The sequence below is a fragment of the Chiroxiphia lanceolata genome, chromosome 2, assembly GCF_009829145.1.
Source record: "Chiroxiphia lanceolata isolate bChiLan1 chromosome 2, bChiLan1.pri, whole genome shotgun sequence".
Lineage (NCBI taxonomy): Eukaryota > Metazoa > Chordata > Aves > Passeriformes > Pipridae > Chiroxiphia > Chiroxiphia lanceolata.
In genome coordinates, this window is record NC_045638.1 from 76462184 (window position 1) to 76480696 (window position 18513).

General features: G+C 34.8%; 1 protein-coding gene across 2 annotated transcripts in view; it reads right to left on the reverse strand.

The window, feature by feature from the left end:
* The window catches only part of ATM (ATM serine/threonine kinase), a 65348-nt gene that overhangs the window by 35937 nt on the left and 10898 nt on the right, over positions 1–18513 (reverse strand). For both annotated transcript variants that reach the window (XM_032680944.1, XM_032680943.1), the window contains exons 12-30: positions 18158–18253; positions 17426–17651; positions 15984–16115; positions 15127–15252; positions 14915–15004; positions 13868–14036; positions 12499–12698; positions 11849–11931; positions 11601–11756; positions 11080–11155; positions 10812–10942; positions 9334–9454; positions 7870–8046; positions 7017–7186; positions 6457–6703; positions 5750–5868; positions 4369–4495; positions 2922–3121; positions 1057–1231 (exon numbers count right to left, since the gene is read on the reverse strand). In XM_032680944.1, the coding sequence (XP_032536835.1) occupies positions 1057–1231; positions 2922–3121; positions 4369–4495; positions 5750–5868; positions 6457–6703; positions 7017–7186; positions 7870–8046; positions 9334–9454; positions 10812–10942; positions 11080–11155; positions 11601–11756; positions 11849–11931; positions 12499–12698; positions 13868–14036; positions 14915–15004; positions 15127–15252; positions 15984–16115; positions 17426–17651; positions 18158–18253 (2821 nt within the window). The remainder of the gene's footprint in view (positions 1–1056; positions 1232–2921; positions 3122–4368; positions 4496–5749; positions 5869–6456; positions 6704–7016; positions 7187–7869; positions 8047–9333; positions 9455–10811; positions 10943–11079; positions 11156–11600; positions 11757–11848; positions 11932–12498; positions 12699–13867; positions 14037–14914; positions 15005–15126; positions 15253–15983; positions 16116–17425; positions 17652–18157; positions 18254–18513) is intronic.

Genomic DNA, 18513 nt, shown 5'->3' on the forward strand with positions numbered 1-18513 from the left:
TTTATAACAGATCCATAACTTGAATAAATGCTTGACAAAGTGGTATCATACTTTCTTTGCAAAAACACTGCTTTTATGCTTAAAAATCAATGCAACTGGATATTCAATCCAAGCTGTTTTGAGGATTCTACAATCTAAATCATGATGTTTTTATTAGAAGACCTGTGTTTACTTGAAAATTATTAATTAGCCTCCATTTAATACTAGAAGAAAAAATAAAAAGAAGAAAAAGTGATCACTAGAGGGTGGGCTTCCCTGCAGGAGTACGATACGAGAGGGTTTCATATTTGACATCAGTTCCAATTCAGAGAAATTTCTGTCCTCCCCACTTTGTTTCTGCTTAGGGGTGCCCTGACAAGTTGCCTTTGCAGTTGTGCACGGACAACTGTTTGCACCGACATATTGTAAATCCGATCACGATCATTAAGCTGGGGAAAAAACTTGCCAAGTTAGTTTCAGCTGGATCAGCAGAGCCCTCCAGCTGAACTGGAAGGACAAGGAGGAGGATAATGTAGAGTTACAACGCAACCACAAAGGTGCATATGGTACTGCGGGATCAGATTAACCCAGAAGGCAACATGAGGCCTGAAGTGCAACAGGCATACTCTGGAAAATAATGCTTGTCACACAACAGAAACTGCTTTGTTTCCCTTTTAAGGCCTACGTGCAGGATTTATTTTTAAAGAATATTTGTTAAATAAATGGCTGAACTATCGAATTCTGTTCTCTGCATACTTTTCCTCTTTGTCCTCTATACACCTTCTCATACCAAAAATCTTTATTCGTATTTCCTGTGAAATCACCCACAGAGCTTTATAAGTAGCTGCTTAGCTACTCAACGTGCTATTTGGCAGAACAGAAGTACCAAAAGTGAAGATGCTTTTATTTAAAAAATTAAAGGCATACTATCCCATCCCAAATAGTAATTTTTATGTAAATCTCCAAATCATAGAAAAAAGGAATTAAAATTGAACATGAGTATAGATACAGCTTTAACAACTGTGAACATGAACTAAGAAGCTAACAGATAAGGAATAAGCAGCAATGCAAAACTACCTGGTCCTGAATCTCAGACTGGTTCATGGCAAGAGGTATTAGGGTTCCTACAATAACATGAAGGTGTGTCTCTAGAGCATCACTGCAACACGTAACCGCTGTGTGGCAAACGTGATGAAGGAGATCACAACAGACTGAAAAGCTGCGCATGGATATGTCTCTGATAATAACAGGTCTGTCATGGGAAACAAAGTGAAATACAAATGGTCATTGTCTCATGTATCAGCCTATTACACAACAGGGAAGAAAAAGGGGAAAAAAAAAAGATAAAATAAGGAGGAACTGATTCTCAAGTTTAAAATTTATCAATCAGCTCTATGGACTTAGCTCAGGAGACATAGAAAAACTTAAACACACTGACTTTGACTTATCACTTTAAAAAATGGAATAAAATCTTGTAGAAAAATATATACCAAAACGGAAAAAAAAATCAAAAAAAAACCAGAAAAGGCTTTTAGACTATTATTTGCCAAAACAATGTTGACAGAAACAGAACAAAGGGGAAACCATGCTCTCTGAATCCTCCTCTATCTAAAATAACCATTAGTTAAAACAAAAAATTAAATACTATGTTACAAAGGCCACCTGGGGATTATCTAGTCCAGCTTCCTGCCTGAAGCAGGCTCAATTTCAAATTCAGATAAGGTTCTCAGGCTTTTGTTGAACTGAATTTTGACATATTCCTTGGACGGAGAAACAATAGCTTCCCTGAGCAACCTGCTCCAGTATTTAACTATTCTCACTGCAAAAAACCTTTCCCTTACATCCAACCAGAATTTCCCACATTGCAACTTGCTGAGTGCTACCCCTTGTCCTTTCACTGTACACTTCTAGGAAAAAATCTGACTTTACCTTTACCGTAAGGTGTCTTCCCCCCCAGAAACTGAAGAACAGAAATTAGATCAACTCTGCCTATGCCCTCCAGGGTCTTCCACTCAACCTATCCCAGTTTGTCATTATCTCTCAGGTCCTGGCTGGATGGGTGACACAGCAGTATTCCATCTCAGGTGAGAGACTTAATGGTTGCTTTAGTTCAGTTTCAGAACGTACCCGTTGTCCCACTCTTACAGCTAGACAAGGTCCCTCTGAAAGGCAGCCTTGCCCTCCAGTGCATGGACTGTCCCTGTCCCAGTTCAGTGTTGGTTGCAATAATAAGTCCCATAATAATGGCATTTACCATAAAATCCACACACCTCTTCAACATCTCGGCCTATGAAACGCTTCAAACAAGCAAAGCAATCAACTTGCACATCAACTCAAAGATATTTAAGTGAATAACTGTCTGGGAAATCCAAAGCTAAACCTGAAGTAAAAAAAGACCTCAGTCTTCTTATCTGAAAGACAAAGATCTCTATTTAAATCTTAGGCCTGATGAAGGACCAGTTTTCTCAATCTGAAGCAAGGTAGGATAACACGTACCAATTCACTTTGCTAGGTACCCACTGATGAAAATATAAATGTCAATACTCTTTATTAACTCAATAAGCACATTTTATTTGACTTGTGCTTATTTTGCACTTAACTCCACATTTTGAATTTTTCTCCCATATCCTTTAAATTTCTAAACACCCTTTCTGTCATCAAAATCTCCCAACACTTTTTTATTTGTACAATTTGACAGCCTATTACATGCTGCTGCAGTATAGTGACAGTTTTGTGCAGGATAGCACAAAACATTCCATACTTTAGTAAGAGTTCTATATTTAAATTCTGAAATTATAAAAGAATGGCAATTTAATTTTAAATCTCAGTAAATTTTAATTAAGTCCACAAATGAATTCACATCTGCTGGCGATATTGAAATGTACGGTTCCGAGTACAAGGAAGTACAGACAGGAAGAACAAGAGACAATTACTGTATTTACCTGCTATTGATGTGGTGAATCAGGGTGTAAATTACATCTCGGAGTACAAAAGCCCAGGCTCCTCCTAAACCATCTTTTATTTCTTTAAGTAAGAGACCAACAAACAGGTGATAAATTAGAAGAACTCTGTGTTTCTTATAAATGTTGTTTGTATCTGATGCATGCTTACAAAGAGCTAGAAGGATTTTCTGGAATGAATCCTAAAAATGAATAAATTTTGAGTAAAAAATTAATTCATAATGTCAATACAGATATACCTTACATAAAGAAAAAACTTAAGCAGGATATATATATATTTTGTTAAAGGGCATGGGCACAGAAGCTTCATTATTTTTATTGCTTTAAACAAACAAAAGACCTATATGGAAACGAATTCTCTGAGCAGGACTATAAGCCACACATCACCTCATTTTCTTTTTTTATTCCCCGCAACATGAGAAATGTTACGCACATTTTTCAGAAAGCCAAACACTTATGGTAATTTTTACCAACAGAAGAAACATCAAACACAAAGCATTAAAACACTGGGTAATGATTCAGCCTATATTCTTTCAAACATAATGTTAATGCGCACAAAATGCACTATTTCATGGAATATAGCACTATAGACTGCAACTGTTAAAACTGTAAATTTAAAAAACTCATCATTTTAAAATACTAAAAAGGCTGTGTTACATTTGAAAAAACTTACTCCACTGGCTGGCAATATTAACTGTTATACTCAAAAGATTTAGATGAACATGGTCCAGAAAAGTTTTTTTCTTATTTTTAGATTATTTATGGATAGGCAAAGTAAGGTCTTGACAACATATGCAACAAAACAGCATAACTTGAAACAGTTACATTTCTAAGGAATAAAGTTAGAAGACAGTAATACATTCAGGTTTTATTGCAAGGGCTGTATAATTTCATATGTCTTCATATTTGCCTTTAATAAATGAAAATCAAGTTTTGAAAAATATCACTGACTATAAAATTTCACAGTCAGTAAGGGAAGCTAACACTTATATTTTAATTGTAGGCCGTATTTAGATAAAATCGGCCATATGTAATTATTTTAGAATGTTCTTTGGACATATGACAAATATGGCACATTCCAAATTGTGTCCAGTACACACAGATTTCCCCAATCCTTAAAATAATCCCCTCCACTTTACATATATTATATAATGCATATAATTATATAATTAACAGAATTGTAGAATACATATTATATAACGCACATAATGTAATAATTAATAAAATACTATAATTATATAATGCAAATAAATCTGTCCCTGAACTTATGACTTCTTCCATTTCAGAAGGCAAATAAAAGAACAGAAAAGGGTCTAAGGTTGTTTATTTTCCTCATATAGAAATGAAGAAAATGTCTAATTAAAACAAAATGTACCCATAATACAAACTCTACACTCTACAGAAAAAGAAGTAATTATTACATACTTACAGGGCTTTTAGAAAGAACTGCTACGATACTTTTTAATTTGCTTTTATGACAGTTGCTAATGTAGTCCAAGGTTGCCTTAATCACATAAGATGGAAAATGAGGAGGATTAGGAGCAGGATCCAGTTCCCTAAATGAATAAAAAGGAGATTTATATTTTTCTTCCCAAAAATAAAACACTTTGTATTTAATACAGTAATTATTTTTGAATAAACACATGAATTCCTAGAAAATTTTTTCTGCTTTCAGTAAGAAGCACCAAAAGCACCCAGAAAATTGACTTATACCTTACTTTGTAGCTGCTTATTGTCCTTCTATGGTAGCTTTCTAAGCTGAATTTTCTTAGCATTCTTCCACATTCTTTTGAAAGATCTTATTGCTAAAAACCCACACATTTGCCTATTAAGGTACTTTGTGGGAAAATCTAATTGCAAGTCATGGATAAAGCTTCTGCATTTTGTAATTGTGGGAACAATTTCATTGAGAAAAAAAATAATCATGAATCTCATCATAAAAAAAGGATAGTCAACTTTTCTGGGACCTTGAAAAGAAAAGAAATGCATCATGGTAGTAACAAAAAAGCAAAATCTAAGTTTCATCACTCTTTTCTTACCATTCCCTTCTTAGAAAGAAAAATTTTATTTAAAAGCAGACTCCACAGTCTGTTAATAAACTTACAGCAAAAAATTTCTTTAAAGAGTTTGGAAATCCTCAGCCATTTAACTTTTGGCAGATTTTCATAGGAATGCTTTGGTTTCCTTCAAGTTTATATTTCTACAATAAAGATACCTTCTTTGATAACTTTAGGAAGTGCAATGTTTTTCCAAATAGTTTGTATCTTAAAACAAATTACCTGAATTAACTTAAAAATTAATAAAAATGAAGATATTTATGGCATAGAATATTTCTATTCATTAGGAATTTATTTGGCATTGGTTAAACAATCTCCTTACCAAAAACAAGAGCTTCCACTACAAGAACTGCTAAGAAACTTTACTTCTCAGTGACCTCTAGTTATTAAAGACCATTAAAAGAATCACCTTAATTTAGAGACTAAAACCTGACCAATTTTACAGAGAGGGCAGTCCATCCAAATTTGAACTAAGCCAAATTGGCACTGTCATAGTCCAGCTCATCAACACACAATGGTATTCTCTTGCCCACACAATCATTCTTTCCATTAACTGAAGAATTACAGAGGTTCTCCTTCCTGATCCCGGTGAGTAACTATGTGAGAAAGCATGACTATGATACATCATTAGTAATGACAATAAAAATCCTTCAATTCTCAACTTCAAGGCCACCTCTTATGCCTGAAGGGCATGTTTTAGTGCACCATGTTATATAAACACACTCAGCATTTAGAAAATGTACAAATACATACCCTATGTATTTACTTAGATGAGCTCCTTCTTCTACCATGGTACCAGGTGGTTCATGTAAAGTCATCAACAGTTCAACCACAATCTCTGGTAAGTTATTATGAAATAAACTGTCAATTTGCTACAACAAGAAAAATAGGATTTTAATGAGAAAAAAATATTTTAGCTAAAATGATTTAATATTTCTTTTCCTTCTGAGAAAACCTATTTTCTCCTGCCTTGATTCTCTATTTGTTCCTTTATCCATGACATACAATTTATTCATAAATTAAGCCTGGTTAAGTCTTATCTATGGCAGTCACAGGTAACAATTTACTTTCCTACAGCACATAGAAAAAAAATTATGTTTTACTACTAGTTCTGACTAGTCTGCCTCTAGAGAAGATGGCTCCTCATAAGCCATTAACAAAATATTTTAAGAGGGAAACATGACAGATATATGACAGAGAAACTCAGGGTTATATAATGAATGGTAAAAAAAATTTACTGCATTCTGAAAAAAATTATAATTCAGTCAACTGTCTGCCTGAAAGTTTCTATTGAATAGCTACTTGAAATCCTTGGGATAAAAATCTGGCTGGTTTGAATTCATTAAAATAATAATTTTGTATCTATAAACGAACTGTTTACATTTACAGAACATAAAAATGTTTCTTTCTGGTCTGTTAAATGCTACAGAACTCAATTTACACACTTTAAATGGTGATACCTGTTTTCCTAAGCAGTTTTCATCCTTAAGCATGTCATAGACTTTAGAAGCCGTATCTCTTTGCTCCTCTACTTCACTCTTTCCATGGCTTTGATAGGCAAAATACGGAAGGATATTCACGAGTAACTTTGGAAAACAGTCTGCTAGAACCTGTCTCCAGTCTTTTTCGATCTTGTCAGCAAGTGACTTCACATCTTCAAACTGACTTCTAATCACCAGGTGTGGAACCAGAACTTTATAACAAGACCTACACAGGGTAAATAGATTTCCAAAATGTCCTTGAACTGGCATTTTTAAAAAACCTTGAGCATCATACAGCAAATACCGTTCCTCTACTTTATAACAAAACTTACAATCATTGTTTAGCTACTGCTACACAAAAAAAAATAAATCTTACCTGCATAAATATAATATACATGATGCTTAGAACACATTTCAAAAGTTCTCAATACGTTATGTTACAACAAAATCCCGATGCATTACTACATTTAGAAATTTGGGACCCTGTGTCATAATTGTAAATAAAATCTAAATAATGCTTTCGTATATAGCAAACTTACCTGTAGAATTCCTCAAGGCTAGCATAGTTCAGAAGAACATAAGGAAAAGCAGACAGGCTGTATCCACTGTCATTTATTTTCAGCCACTCCATCACCAAATAGTCTAAATGTGACATCATGAAGTCTTCTAGACTTTTATAGCCAAAAATGTCAGATACTTTTTTCAAAACCTGTACACGAATTAAGATTGCAAAAATAGCATACAGAGTACGTGATACCATGGCAAACTGACAGCATTACACCTCCATGTGTACCCCTCCACCTTTTAATGAATACTTGCACAACTCAGCTACTATTAGCATGAGCAAGTTTTTTTTATTATTTGTATTGCCACATCTCAGAACAGTGCAATCAAGGAATTTTGTGAAGTAGAGACTTTGTGTAAAAACAGAAGGCAGCGAACAGAAAGAAATGATAAAAAGGAGAGAAAACATGCACTTCAAAAATGACTGGCATGAAAGGCAATCATTTCAGTATGCCCTTGTGAATTTCAAAATAGACACATACCATCGTCCAATACTTTGCATTTATTTTACATATTTTCCACATTGGAAAATTTGCTTCCACTGGGTAGAAAGATTTTTTTAAAGGAAATCTGCAATCTTCAACGTATAAAAGTCTATTTGTATTTCAGATCTGTGTTTTGAACACACAAGATTTACCACTAAAATTGTCTTTTATAATGTCATTATTTCTATGTAAGTAGTTAAATATAATTACAAATTCATTCAGTTATTTAAATACCACATTAGTCATACCCTTACAAAATTTAACAACTTTCAACACTGACAAAGCATTTTGTACTCATCCAATTTTAGCCTAACCTAAATATAAAATGGAATTTTATACTTGCCTTTTTTACCAGGTGAGGTTCTAATCCATTCTCTTTCACAGACTGGCAAATGGCAAACAAAGCTTGCTTTTCACAGACTGGACTGCAGCACAGAACCATGGTTATAAGCATCAGCAAAACTGCTTTTCCATTATGCTGTTTGTCCAAAAGATCTTCAGGACTTGCATCACCCCTGACCTTCAATAAGAAATAATGAAGAACTTGGACAAATATTCTGTTAAAGTATTCTCCTAATTAATAAATGAGCATAAATAATTTAAATTTAAGGGCACTGACATAAATACTGCTGAAAATCTTGCTTTATTTGCTTAAAAATTACTTCCCCCAGCTGCCTGCTTCACTCCTCAGCCAGAAGTTACTGCCTCCAGCAAGCCAGCACACCTGCTGACACCTCATACCCTCCAGTTCATGTTATAATATCAGCAGTTTAAACAAATGCAACCCACTTAACAGAGAAATTATGGAGGCACAAGACACGTCTCCTTTTTGCTACTCCCTGATGCATATAGGAAAGAACTGCCTTGTGGTTCAAATGTAGGCATGGTGTTGACAAGTGATGAGTTTAAATAATATTAAGAAACTGCAACGAAAAGGCAGAAGCTGAGACAACACCAAACTGAGGTGACAGAAAAAGAAGCCAAGATAACACAGAAATGAGATGAGATGACAAAGAGCTGGAGGCAGCAGTTCTGAGACAACACATGATGACAGAGAGATGAAGCCTCAGCAGCAAGCCCAGGCTACAAGACAGTGGGCAAAGGGAACAGAAAAAAATGCAGCAGAGAGATGACATGCAGATAGATGACAGCATGATAGAAAAAAAGTGGAAAATGTAGATGATGTAGATGACTTAGCAGGGTAGCAAGGAGGGAAGAAAAGTGAAAGACACTAAGAGAAAAATTAATAGTTTAAGAAATTCCACAGTAATATACCACAACATTGTATTTCCAGTCACTGCACTGAAGTCAAACTTTTCCTTCACTTCAAGTTTCTTCTGAATAGTGTAGTTTTTTAAGCATATCTTAAGTTTTGTGAAAACCATTACTCTAATACCTCTAGAAACATGGTCTTTCTGAAATTTACAAACCTGGTTTTATGCTATGTAAACACATAACTTAATTTACACTGCCTCTTATTCACTATTTGTATGTTGTCTAGATTATCAAAGCTACATTTTTCTATGATTCTTAAGTGTTACAGCACTGAAACCTGCAACAACAAGTAGTATGATTCAGAAGAGCAGTCTAGAACATATAGTGAAAAAATTTACAAACTTCTAATGTGGGTAAAACAGTGAGTTACTGGATGTGTAAGAAATTTCCTGACTACCGTTTTGTTTCACCAGTTCAGATTACCAGAAGTCCAGAAGAATTAATGTTCTTGGAAAACTAAACACAAGCATGTTAAAAGTAATTTTATTCATAAAATTAAAATTAGGCAAAACTAATGACTAGATGTTGGTACCAGGTTTCTCATTCCTTCCTGAACTCTGAGATAGGCATTCTCAAAAGCCTCTTGCTGGAGCTTCAAGGGAAGAGGTTTTGACATTCCAGAAGAATCTCTCTGTTTCACATCTTGAAACAAACTTCAAAAAAAAGAACAATCATTATTAGTATAACATGTCTACAGAGTTACTACATATTGTGCTTATCAAATAATAATATTCTGATTTTCTGAATATAATTATTTTTGTCTTAATTTTCTAATAGAGCAGTTTCCCTCCACTCCCTTAAACATAATCAAGAATCTCTGTTGGGGTGAAAAGGTGGAGAATTGTCTGAAAATACATAAAAGTTTCCCAATCTTTGCCAGTGCAAGAAGGCAAACTTCAGTTGTCCATCAGAATGGAACATTTCATGTCATGAAGTATGTTGAACTTCATGAAGTGTATTTGTTGAACAGATGTGTACGTAAAAAGAGTTTCTCAAAGAGCATATGTTTTGCATATAAAGGCCCAACCCACTTTGCTCTTTGTAACAAATATGGGAACACCACAGTGAATCAAATCAAACATTACTCCAGCCATTTCTAAGTGACTATTAGCATTTACCTAAGAAAGATCACCATATGCTTGCCTTGAATGCATAGTAATTCCTTGAATACAGCATTTGATCACGGGTAACCTAAGCACACCATGAGTTAGAAGTGCTGACTGTATTTAGTATACTTCAATAATTTCCTCTTTCATTAATTTATTGCTTTTTGAACCACTGTAAATATTAAGACAGTTGAAGGTAGTAGAATAACACTGAGGGTAAGTTGTTCTACAAAGAAGAAAACCACATTTTCTTGGAATCTTGAACCTGTTAGCATAACTTGATGTCCCCTAGTCCTTAAACTGAAAAGACTGTCAATATTCACTTTGTTCTGATTTAGATTTTGTGGATTTATGTTATGCCTCCTGCAATTCAACTCTTTTTGTGCTGAAGGGCTCCATTTTATGCAACCGATAGTTGTGCATAAAGTGTTTCATACTTTTGAACATCTCTCCTCTACTCCTATTCCAGTTCAATTACACCCTTTTTGATGTATGGAGGAAGAACTACGTACAGTATTTAAAACATGAGATCCTTTGAAAAAGTTTTTATGCTATACAGTGTACCTAATCTCTTTTTAGAGGATAAACAACTATTTTCTATTCAAGTTTTGCATAATAAATTTAGTACAAAATTTGCTATCACATATAGTTTTATATATATATGTATGGTTTCTCTCTCTATATATATAGATCTCTCACATCACAGAATAACTAAAAAGTAGATGAAGTTTGAACATTTACTGTTCAAGTTGAACACAAAGTAACTTGGTACATTTTTATATTCTGTCAAGATTAAAGTCCCAGAAGTACTGAAAAGTGCAGCTATGCAGAAGCCAAAGTGATACCTAGTAAGGTGAAATTAAGCATCGTTTTTATAAACAGAAAAAAATATCTACATTATCACCTGATAATTGACTTTGCAGCAAGAATGCGAACTTGATGGTGACTGTCTGCAAGGAAATGTGGGAAGGCATCATTCACAGGTAGATCTTCATTTCTCACATTAAGGATTGCCCACTTGCAATAAGGATCAGCCTGAAGAAAATTAATATTGTGATTTAAAATCTACATTAGATGCACTGAAAGATGCAAAAGATCTTTACACACTATTTTTAATTACATCTTAAGTAAATATTTAGCATGCTAATGAATGTCAGAAAATCTGGGATTACCTCAAGCAGGGCTTTCATGCAGTTTAAAAGGGCCACTCTTACTGATGCAGTGCACTTCCCTCCTTGAGATAAATGCCTAAAACAAGGAAAACTTGTATAAAGGAAAAAGTTGCCCACAATTCTGAGAAACAGCAAGTTAGTTTCTGCTGCTCACAGGTGATTACTTTGTACTCAACAGGCATGTTTGGGTCAATTTGACATTTTTATTGGTAATTGCAAACTATTCATTTTTGTTTGCTGAAGTTATCACTTGTTATAATTACTAATGCAACTCAGCGTAGAATCAGTCTTTGTTAATTCACAACAGTATAGGGTTTATTGTTTCAATACTATCTTAAGGACAAATCTTTGCTACAGATATAACATCTTAGAAAATCCAGAAAGTTAAATTCTGGATAAAGATATCATAGTATACCAACAGCAAGACACAAACAGCACTACAGTCTTCAGACTGATAGTAAAGTTAAAAATTAAAAATCAAAAATTTTATGTCCAATAGACTTCTTCATTAGACAACATACCAAAAGGCTCCGACAACTGTCAGAAATTGTCCTCTGGCACTCCCTGTCTCTTCAGCATGTGCATCGGACTGGGCCAACCCTACTGCTATAGGGAGCAAATTATTCAGAATTTCTTTACAAACTTCTTGATCTCGACGGTACAAAGAACACATGGTACTGTGAAAAAAAGAAAGAAAACCTTGAAACACTAAAAATCCACCAAATCCTCTAAAATAGATGCAAAACATGCTGAAGGGTTTCTCTCTTACGAAAGAGGCTTCAGAAGTATATCTGCATCCATTGCAGGCAAGAGGTGTTCTTCAGTAGGGAGCTCCCTCAAAAGAACCAAGTACTGTGGAATAAAAAAAACAAACGAAATAAAAAACCCAAACAAAACCAAAATGGAAAATGATACTTCGTAAATGGAAAATAATACTTAAGGAAATAAGTAGACAAAAAGAAAAATTAGGAAACTTTTTTAGTAACTCTTACACAAAATCATGCAGCAAAGATACCTATTGTCAGCTACTGTGTGTTAGACTGGTCATGTTTTCATGCAAAGACTGTCACACAGTAATACAGATCATTAAATTTTCAGTTCTGGCATAATATAAATATTTCCTTTGTAAGCTAAAACCCAGATCCTATTCTACTACAGAGACTGTTTTCAGTTATTTAACAAATAATTAATAATAAAGGCAAGATGTTATACTTCTTAACTCTTTATTTTCTGGCTTAAAAATTCTAACTGCTCTTTCCCTGACCACAGCACATTTCAAAAACACTAGAAGTAGCCATTTTAAGTCTTCTCGGGGAACTGACAACAGGAGAAAGACAATATGTAACTGACAAGACTTTACCAATTTAATAACAGTACAATTACAGAGGTCAGTCTGCTGTAAAAAAAGCTCACACTCACCATGTGTAGATGTAATGGCTTAGTGCTATCAAAGACACTGCCATCAGTAAGCATTAACAGCTTCTGCCGTATGTCAGAGGCTCGGAAGCTCACTGTCTGAATTTGGACTGTAGTTACAGAAATACATAGGAACCTCACAATTTCAAGGAGAAGTAAATCCTGCTTTGTCAACTGTTCCTCAGCTAATGGGCTCAAAGCACCTGAAAATAAGACTTCCGTGTAAGAAATGTTTCTCCAAGGACAACAGAAAAGGCGGTAATATTTTAGGTCTTTACAAAACTAGTAAGTTCTCAAAACAGAGAGAGGACAAGCAACCTTTACGTTTATTTGTTATTGAGCAGTAGTGCATCAGTAACAGTTAAAGTGTGTTTCCCACTTCTACAAAGGCCCTCTCTAACACAGGTTTTAAATTTATGTGCCCATATACACAGCTGATTTCTCCATCAAGGTTGAAATGAATTCTGTAGAACCATCTGCAACTGTGTTCTTTTGTACTGTTAACTATTTCTTAGGATATATTTTAAATTACAGATTTAAAGCTTCCCCAAAATTGAAATGATGACAATTACTATGTTAATATCCTAATATCCCATGTTAATAACCTAAATGAGATAGGTAGGCATGTAATTTTCCTGTCACATTTCGGACTCCTGTAAGTTCCAGCAATTGCTAGCTTTACTTATTAGAATTATTTATAACATGTCTGGATAAGAAATTTATAAAAACACTTATTCAATATGACAAGAAAACAGACCAGCTAGTGTTTGTGACAGTAATATAACACCCAGATTTCCTTCTCAGTCAACAATAAAAAGACATAGTCCTGGTTAAACATTAAGATACACAGCATTTTAAGCAAGAATGTAAAACAAAAGAGAGCATCAGTACTTGCAGCTCCTAACAGAAACAAACTGATAGATTCATGCTCCTGCCCCTCTGAAGGTCCAGAAATATTAAAAAACTGACCATGTCAAGAATTACTCTTCAGGAAAAGGAGAAAAATTAAACAGCCCTACTTTTAAGAAAATGCAGCACAGTCTAATAAGAGATGGGTATTCTGTAGACATTTTTTCTTGTCTCTTCTTTGCCAAAACTTCTGCCTGGCTTTGAAAAAGTTAGCTACCTTCTCTTCTTACATTTTACTACTTATAAAATAAAAAATAAATTTCTCCTTTCTAAAAGAGCTAGAACACTTAATTAAAATCTTTAAAACACTGATGAGAATTAACTGCTTAGGAAGTACCTGGTTCAACCATTACCTGTTTCAACTACTAATACAGCATGATTTTGTATCTTGCTATCTTTCAAGCAAAGAGCAATTTCTAAAATCAAGCTTTTGCAAGTAGTTTTGGACGCAGAGAAGACTTACCTGTTACAGTTTGCATATCACCAGATTCATTTGTATCAGTGATGTCAGTCACTGAATGATTATTGAATAGATCATCAGATATCTGGTCATCTACTTCCACTATACTCTCCTCAGGATCATTCCTGAGATCCACTTCTCCCAGTACACTTGGTTTTCCAGTAGCTGTCATCTGACAAAAACATATCCTTTTAAAGTTGGCTTTTAAAGACAGAAGAAACATCGCAGACACAGCACAAGAAGAGACATTACAGTTCCTCAGTAAACTGGAATAGGTGATGACAGTAAGAGCTTTGGGGTAAACCTGTCATCTACACATATGAACCATCTGAACTATTTTCTTCAGGATATAAGCTTCCTTAGACAGATACTAATCTCTGTGTTAGTTTTTTTTAAAACAGTTCTCTCTACAAGACCCATAAACTTCTCACCATGCTTCATTATTACAGAGAAATGAAAAGGCACGTGACTTTTTTGGGGACATACTAATTACTACTTTCCCTACTAGGTGACAAGTTAACAGAAGGTAAAACTCTCAGCTCTTCCTCATCTACAAAAACAAAGGAATTTGCCCACCTGGGCCTGACTACAAGAAATGTGCCAAAAAGAGAAGTTTTAAGTGAAGTGCCACACTACTACTTTTCCCAGTGAGCCATTTACAGTTAAATACTCACATAGTAAACACCAAAAAAACCCCCAACCTTCAAAAGTGCATTAAAGTTAAACATCATGTGTTATAGAATTTTTTGTATATACTTCTACTGTAACAAAGTATTAAAAAAAAGAAAAAATGGCATAATTTTGTTTTTTAATGTGAACTAGAATGCTAACCTTAATCCCATGTTATCCATCTGCTCTCTTTTTTTCCCTAAGCTGTGTTCAAATGCTAAAGAAAAATGTTTCCAGTTAGGAATTCTCTATAAAACTCAATGTATTTTGATTTTTTTCAATAATATGTATCTTGCTTGGTTTGTCTCCAAATTACTGTGCTGTAAAAACAATCCTCTCACAGAAGAACACTGTATTTTGAAATAGACAGAATGTACTTACGAGATTTTTGCAAATATCTATGAGATCGTTCATAAATTTTGATGTTAACAAACGTAGGAATATATTAGACAATATCTTATTAGCACTGTTCTGTAAGAAAGCAAGATGTACAGATAGGCTAATTAATTTTTATCCAGGAGCCATATGTATGATATTTAACTTTGTGATTTCATTAATGAACAAAGAAATATAAACTCCTTTATAAACTTTACCTTGGTACAATTGCACAAACATCTTGTACACTGCATTATCAAAGTCCTCAGTGAGTTGATCCGGGTATCTTCATTTAGTTTGTTTTTTGACTGAGAAATGCTTTCTCCAGCATAGTGAATAAGAGACTAGTACAAATACAACATGGTTAAAAAAACCTCAGTCAAATTCCTTTGTACATTTGCACATACACCACACACATAAAGACAAAAGGATATGATTCTCATTCATACATTCTCATTCATACAGCTTTGATATTCATAGTGTGCATCAAAACTGAGTTCAGACTTTTTTCCGTGATTTTCGTTTCGCTCATTTTGCTCCAGAAGAGACAAAAACATGGCCTAGACCTGCTTGAAACACTAATATTTTCATCACAAAAGAAAAATTCAGTATATCTCCATAATGTGTAAGTTTGGGGGTTCCTGTTTAAGCAAGAAACCACCTCAAGTAGTAGTAACCATAATAATAGCAGCAATAGCTGTCTTCATACTGGCTTGAACCATCAAATTATCTTAAATTCTTGCATAAAAGACCTAGAAATGAAAGGACTCGTTATCCTATAAGTAGTCCTTTGTCTACATGTTCATGATTATTCCATTTTCTTAAAAGGTGAGACTCAGAAATGTATCAATATTTAGAATAATCTGCACTGCAAAACTGGCGTACCAGTACACTGACTATTTCAGTGACTCCTCTCTTTCAGAAACAGTAATACATTTAAACCTCTCTAAACTGCCTTTTTCTAAGTAGTAATCAATGCTCTGAAAATGTGTCAACATGAACAGAATTTTAAGAATTAATTTATATTTAATGGTTTATTTTACTTTTAATAGCTCCCAAATGCACTACTGCTTACCTTAGCATTCTGGAACAACCCTGATTTACAGGCATCCTCTTCTTTAAATATACCAATGTAGCAATAGCAACCAAGAACACCAACCAGGAGACTGACACATCGGACAAGGTGTTCAGCAGCAAGAACCTTAGACTAAATCAAATACACAGTACAAATACCAGTGGTTTATCATCACAAAACATATAATTATTTAGACTTTTTTAAACACTTTATATACGAAGATTTGCATCCTAGTGTTTTGCATGGCAGCTGCCTCAGCTCCTGAAAAAGTTCTTTCGGCTCTTCACGTTATAACACTAGCTGTATGTCCCATGGTCCTTAGGCCTCCGTCCTTCAAACCACTTTTAATTCCCTCTCTCCTTTAGATTCCATCATGGCAATACTTCCAAGCTCTTAGCATGCACTCTGTTTATCTATTTCACCTTCTGCAAGGACACAAGACAGTACGAGCAGGTCAGGAACTGGATCACAGGATAGTTCAGACTCAGTAGGTCTCTGGTAGAACCTCTTGCATACAGCAGGGTCAGATTAAGGTCAGAACAGGTTACTGAAGCCCTGATCCAGTCAGGGCTTGAAAACCTCAGAGGATGCAGACTGCACAACCTCTCAGGCGAAGCAAGCTGTGCCACCAACTGACTGTCCTCACACAGATAGAATTCTTCTTGTACAAGTGTGAACTTACTCTTGACTCTGCCTGCTGTCTCACCTTCCTATTGCAGGAAGCACTGTGTATGAAGAGCATGGCTCTGTCTTTTAGACAATCTTAAAGGAACTGGTAGGCTTCCCCAAAAGCCACTTCTGCTGCAGGCTGAACAAGCCCAGTTTCCTCTGTCTTCCCTCACAGGGCCAAGTGCTGGAGCTCCCACCATCTCAGCGGCCTCCACTGAAGGCATTACATGTCTGTTTTGTACTGGAAGGCCCAAAATTGGGCGCAGTATTTCTGATGCCACCTAATGGCAAAGAGTAGAGGAGGATAACCAGTTCCCTTGAGCAATGGCTCTACTCTTTTTCATGTAGCCCACATTTGCAGCTTTCTTTACAATTACTCCTTTAGAGAGTTGCATCTTTTTACAAAACCTATTTAAGAACTCTATGTCTCAGGCTAATTCGGCTGAAAACTGGAAAAAACTTGCAGCGTTACAGGGGTACAGAAGTCAAAACCAACATCACAAAAGCAGGGTAACTGGTTTATGTGGCAACTTTGCACATGCTTACACTTTGATACAGCTACTACATACTCACTCATACTTACGAAAACTATGGATATTTTGTGAATGATGTAAATAAATACAGACTTCTCTGTTTTGTATTACTGGATACAATTTTTAAATGTTTTTGGTTCATTATTAATAGCAGAAGGAATGAAAATCCATATGTTTTGCCTTGAAAATATATTGTTTGGGAGTGCAAATGTAAGGATGTAACAGTAATTTCTAACTTACCTTAGGAGCACAACTGCTTAAAAGCTTTTCTGACATTGCTAAAAGGCAGTTCTCCAGTGTTTCCCTAAGATTTTGGTTGATGGCAAGTCTTGAACCAGGCACATTTTTATCTGCAACATTTACTGCAAAGTTAGTGAAAATATCCATTTCGTCAAATGTTGTCTGCAGGTACAGCTCTTCGACAGCAGAAAAACTGTTTTCTTCTTTACCCTGCACATGTTGCTCACTTGAAGAAGAGATATAGTTTTCACTTTAGCAGCCAGTATACAACTTACAAGTCTTTAAAAGTACTATTTAAATAGAAGAAATAAACAAAAGCAAAATAATTTAACTTTTTGTGCTTCCAAACTCTGGTTGACCTTTAATTTCTGACATGACTTTCACTGCGGAATGGACGCTACCATTTTAGCTCTAACTCAGCTGCAAGGAAACATGAAGCCTGCAAACAGATCATATCTCCTACTGCAGTTCATAAGGCAGCATCTTTTTTGTGTTAAGATCACTGACCTCAACCTACTTTACACAGCTGGAGTAGAAATTCATAAAACCCCTAAAAGTAGTATTTTTAATTTCCAGTAGGAAAGTCTTATCCTACATTAGAACAATTGATACACATTTTAGTTTCATTAAGAGGAAACTAGACATAGTCCAAAAGCTTGAACATATACATCAGTGAAACATGCAGCAGCATTCCTAGTTTAAGTATCTATAATGATTAATTTAAAAATATACCATTTAGCATCATTTTGGAAGAAGTTCATAGCAGCTCTACAGTTCTTCATTGTGAGACTCACAAGAATTTTTTGTAATACAAGATGAGGAAAATCACTGTAAAGAAAGAAAATGGTTTTATATTGTCTTGCAATCAGACAAGCTCTTAGGATTCCTGAAGTGCATCAAACATTAGGCAGATTAACAGTTTTCCTGCAGAAAAACCTAATTTACACTGAATATTTCTAACACATAGATCATGTACCTGAAATTATATAGACAGATATTAGGTCCCCAGAATGACATTCTACAGTAAGCTTAAAAACCCCAAAAACTCTACAGAAACATTAACGTAATAGAATTCTGCATTAATATAA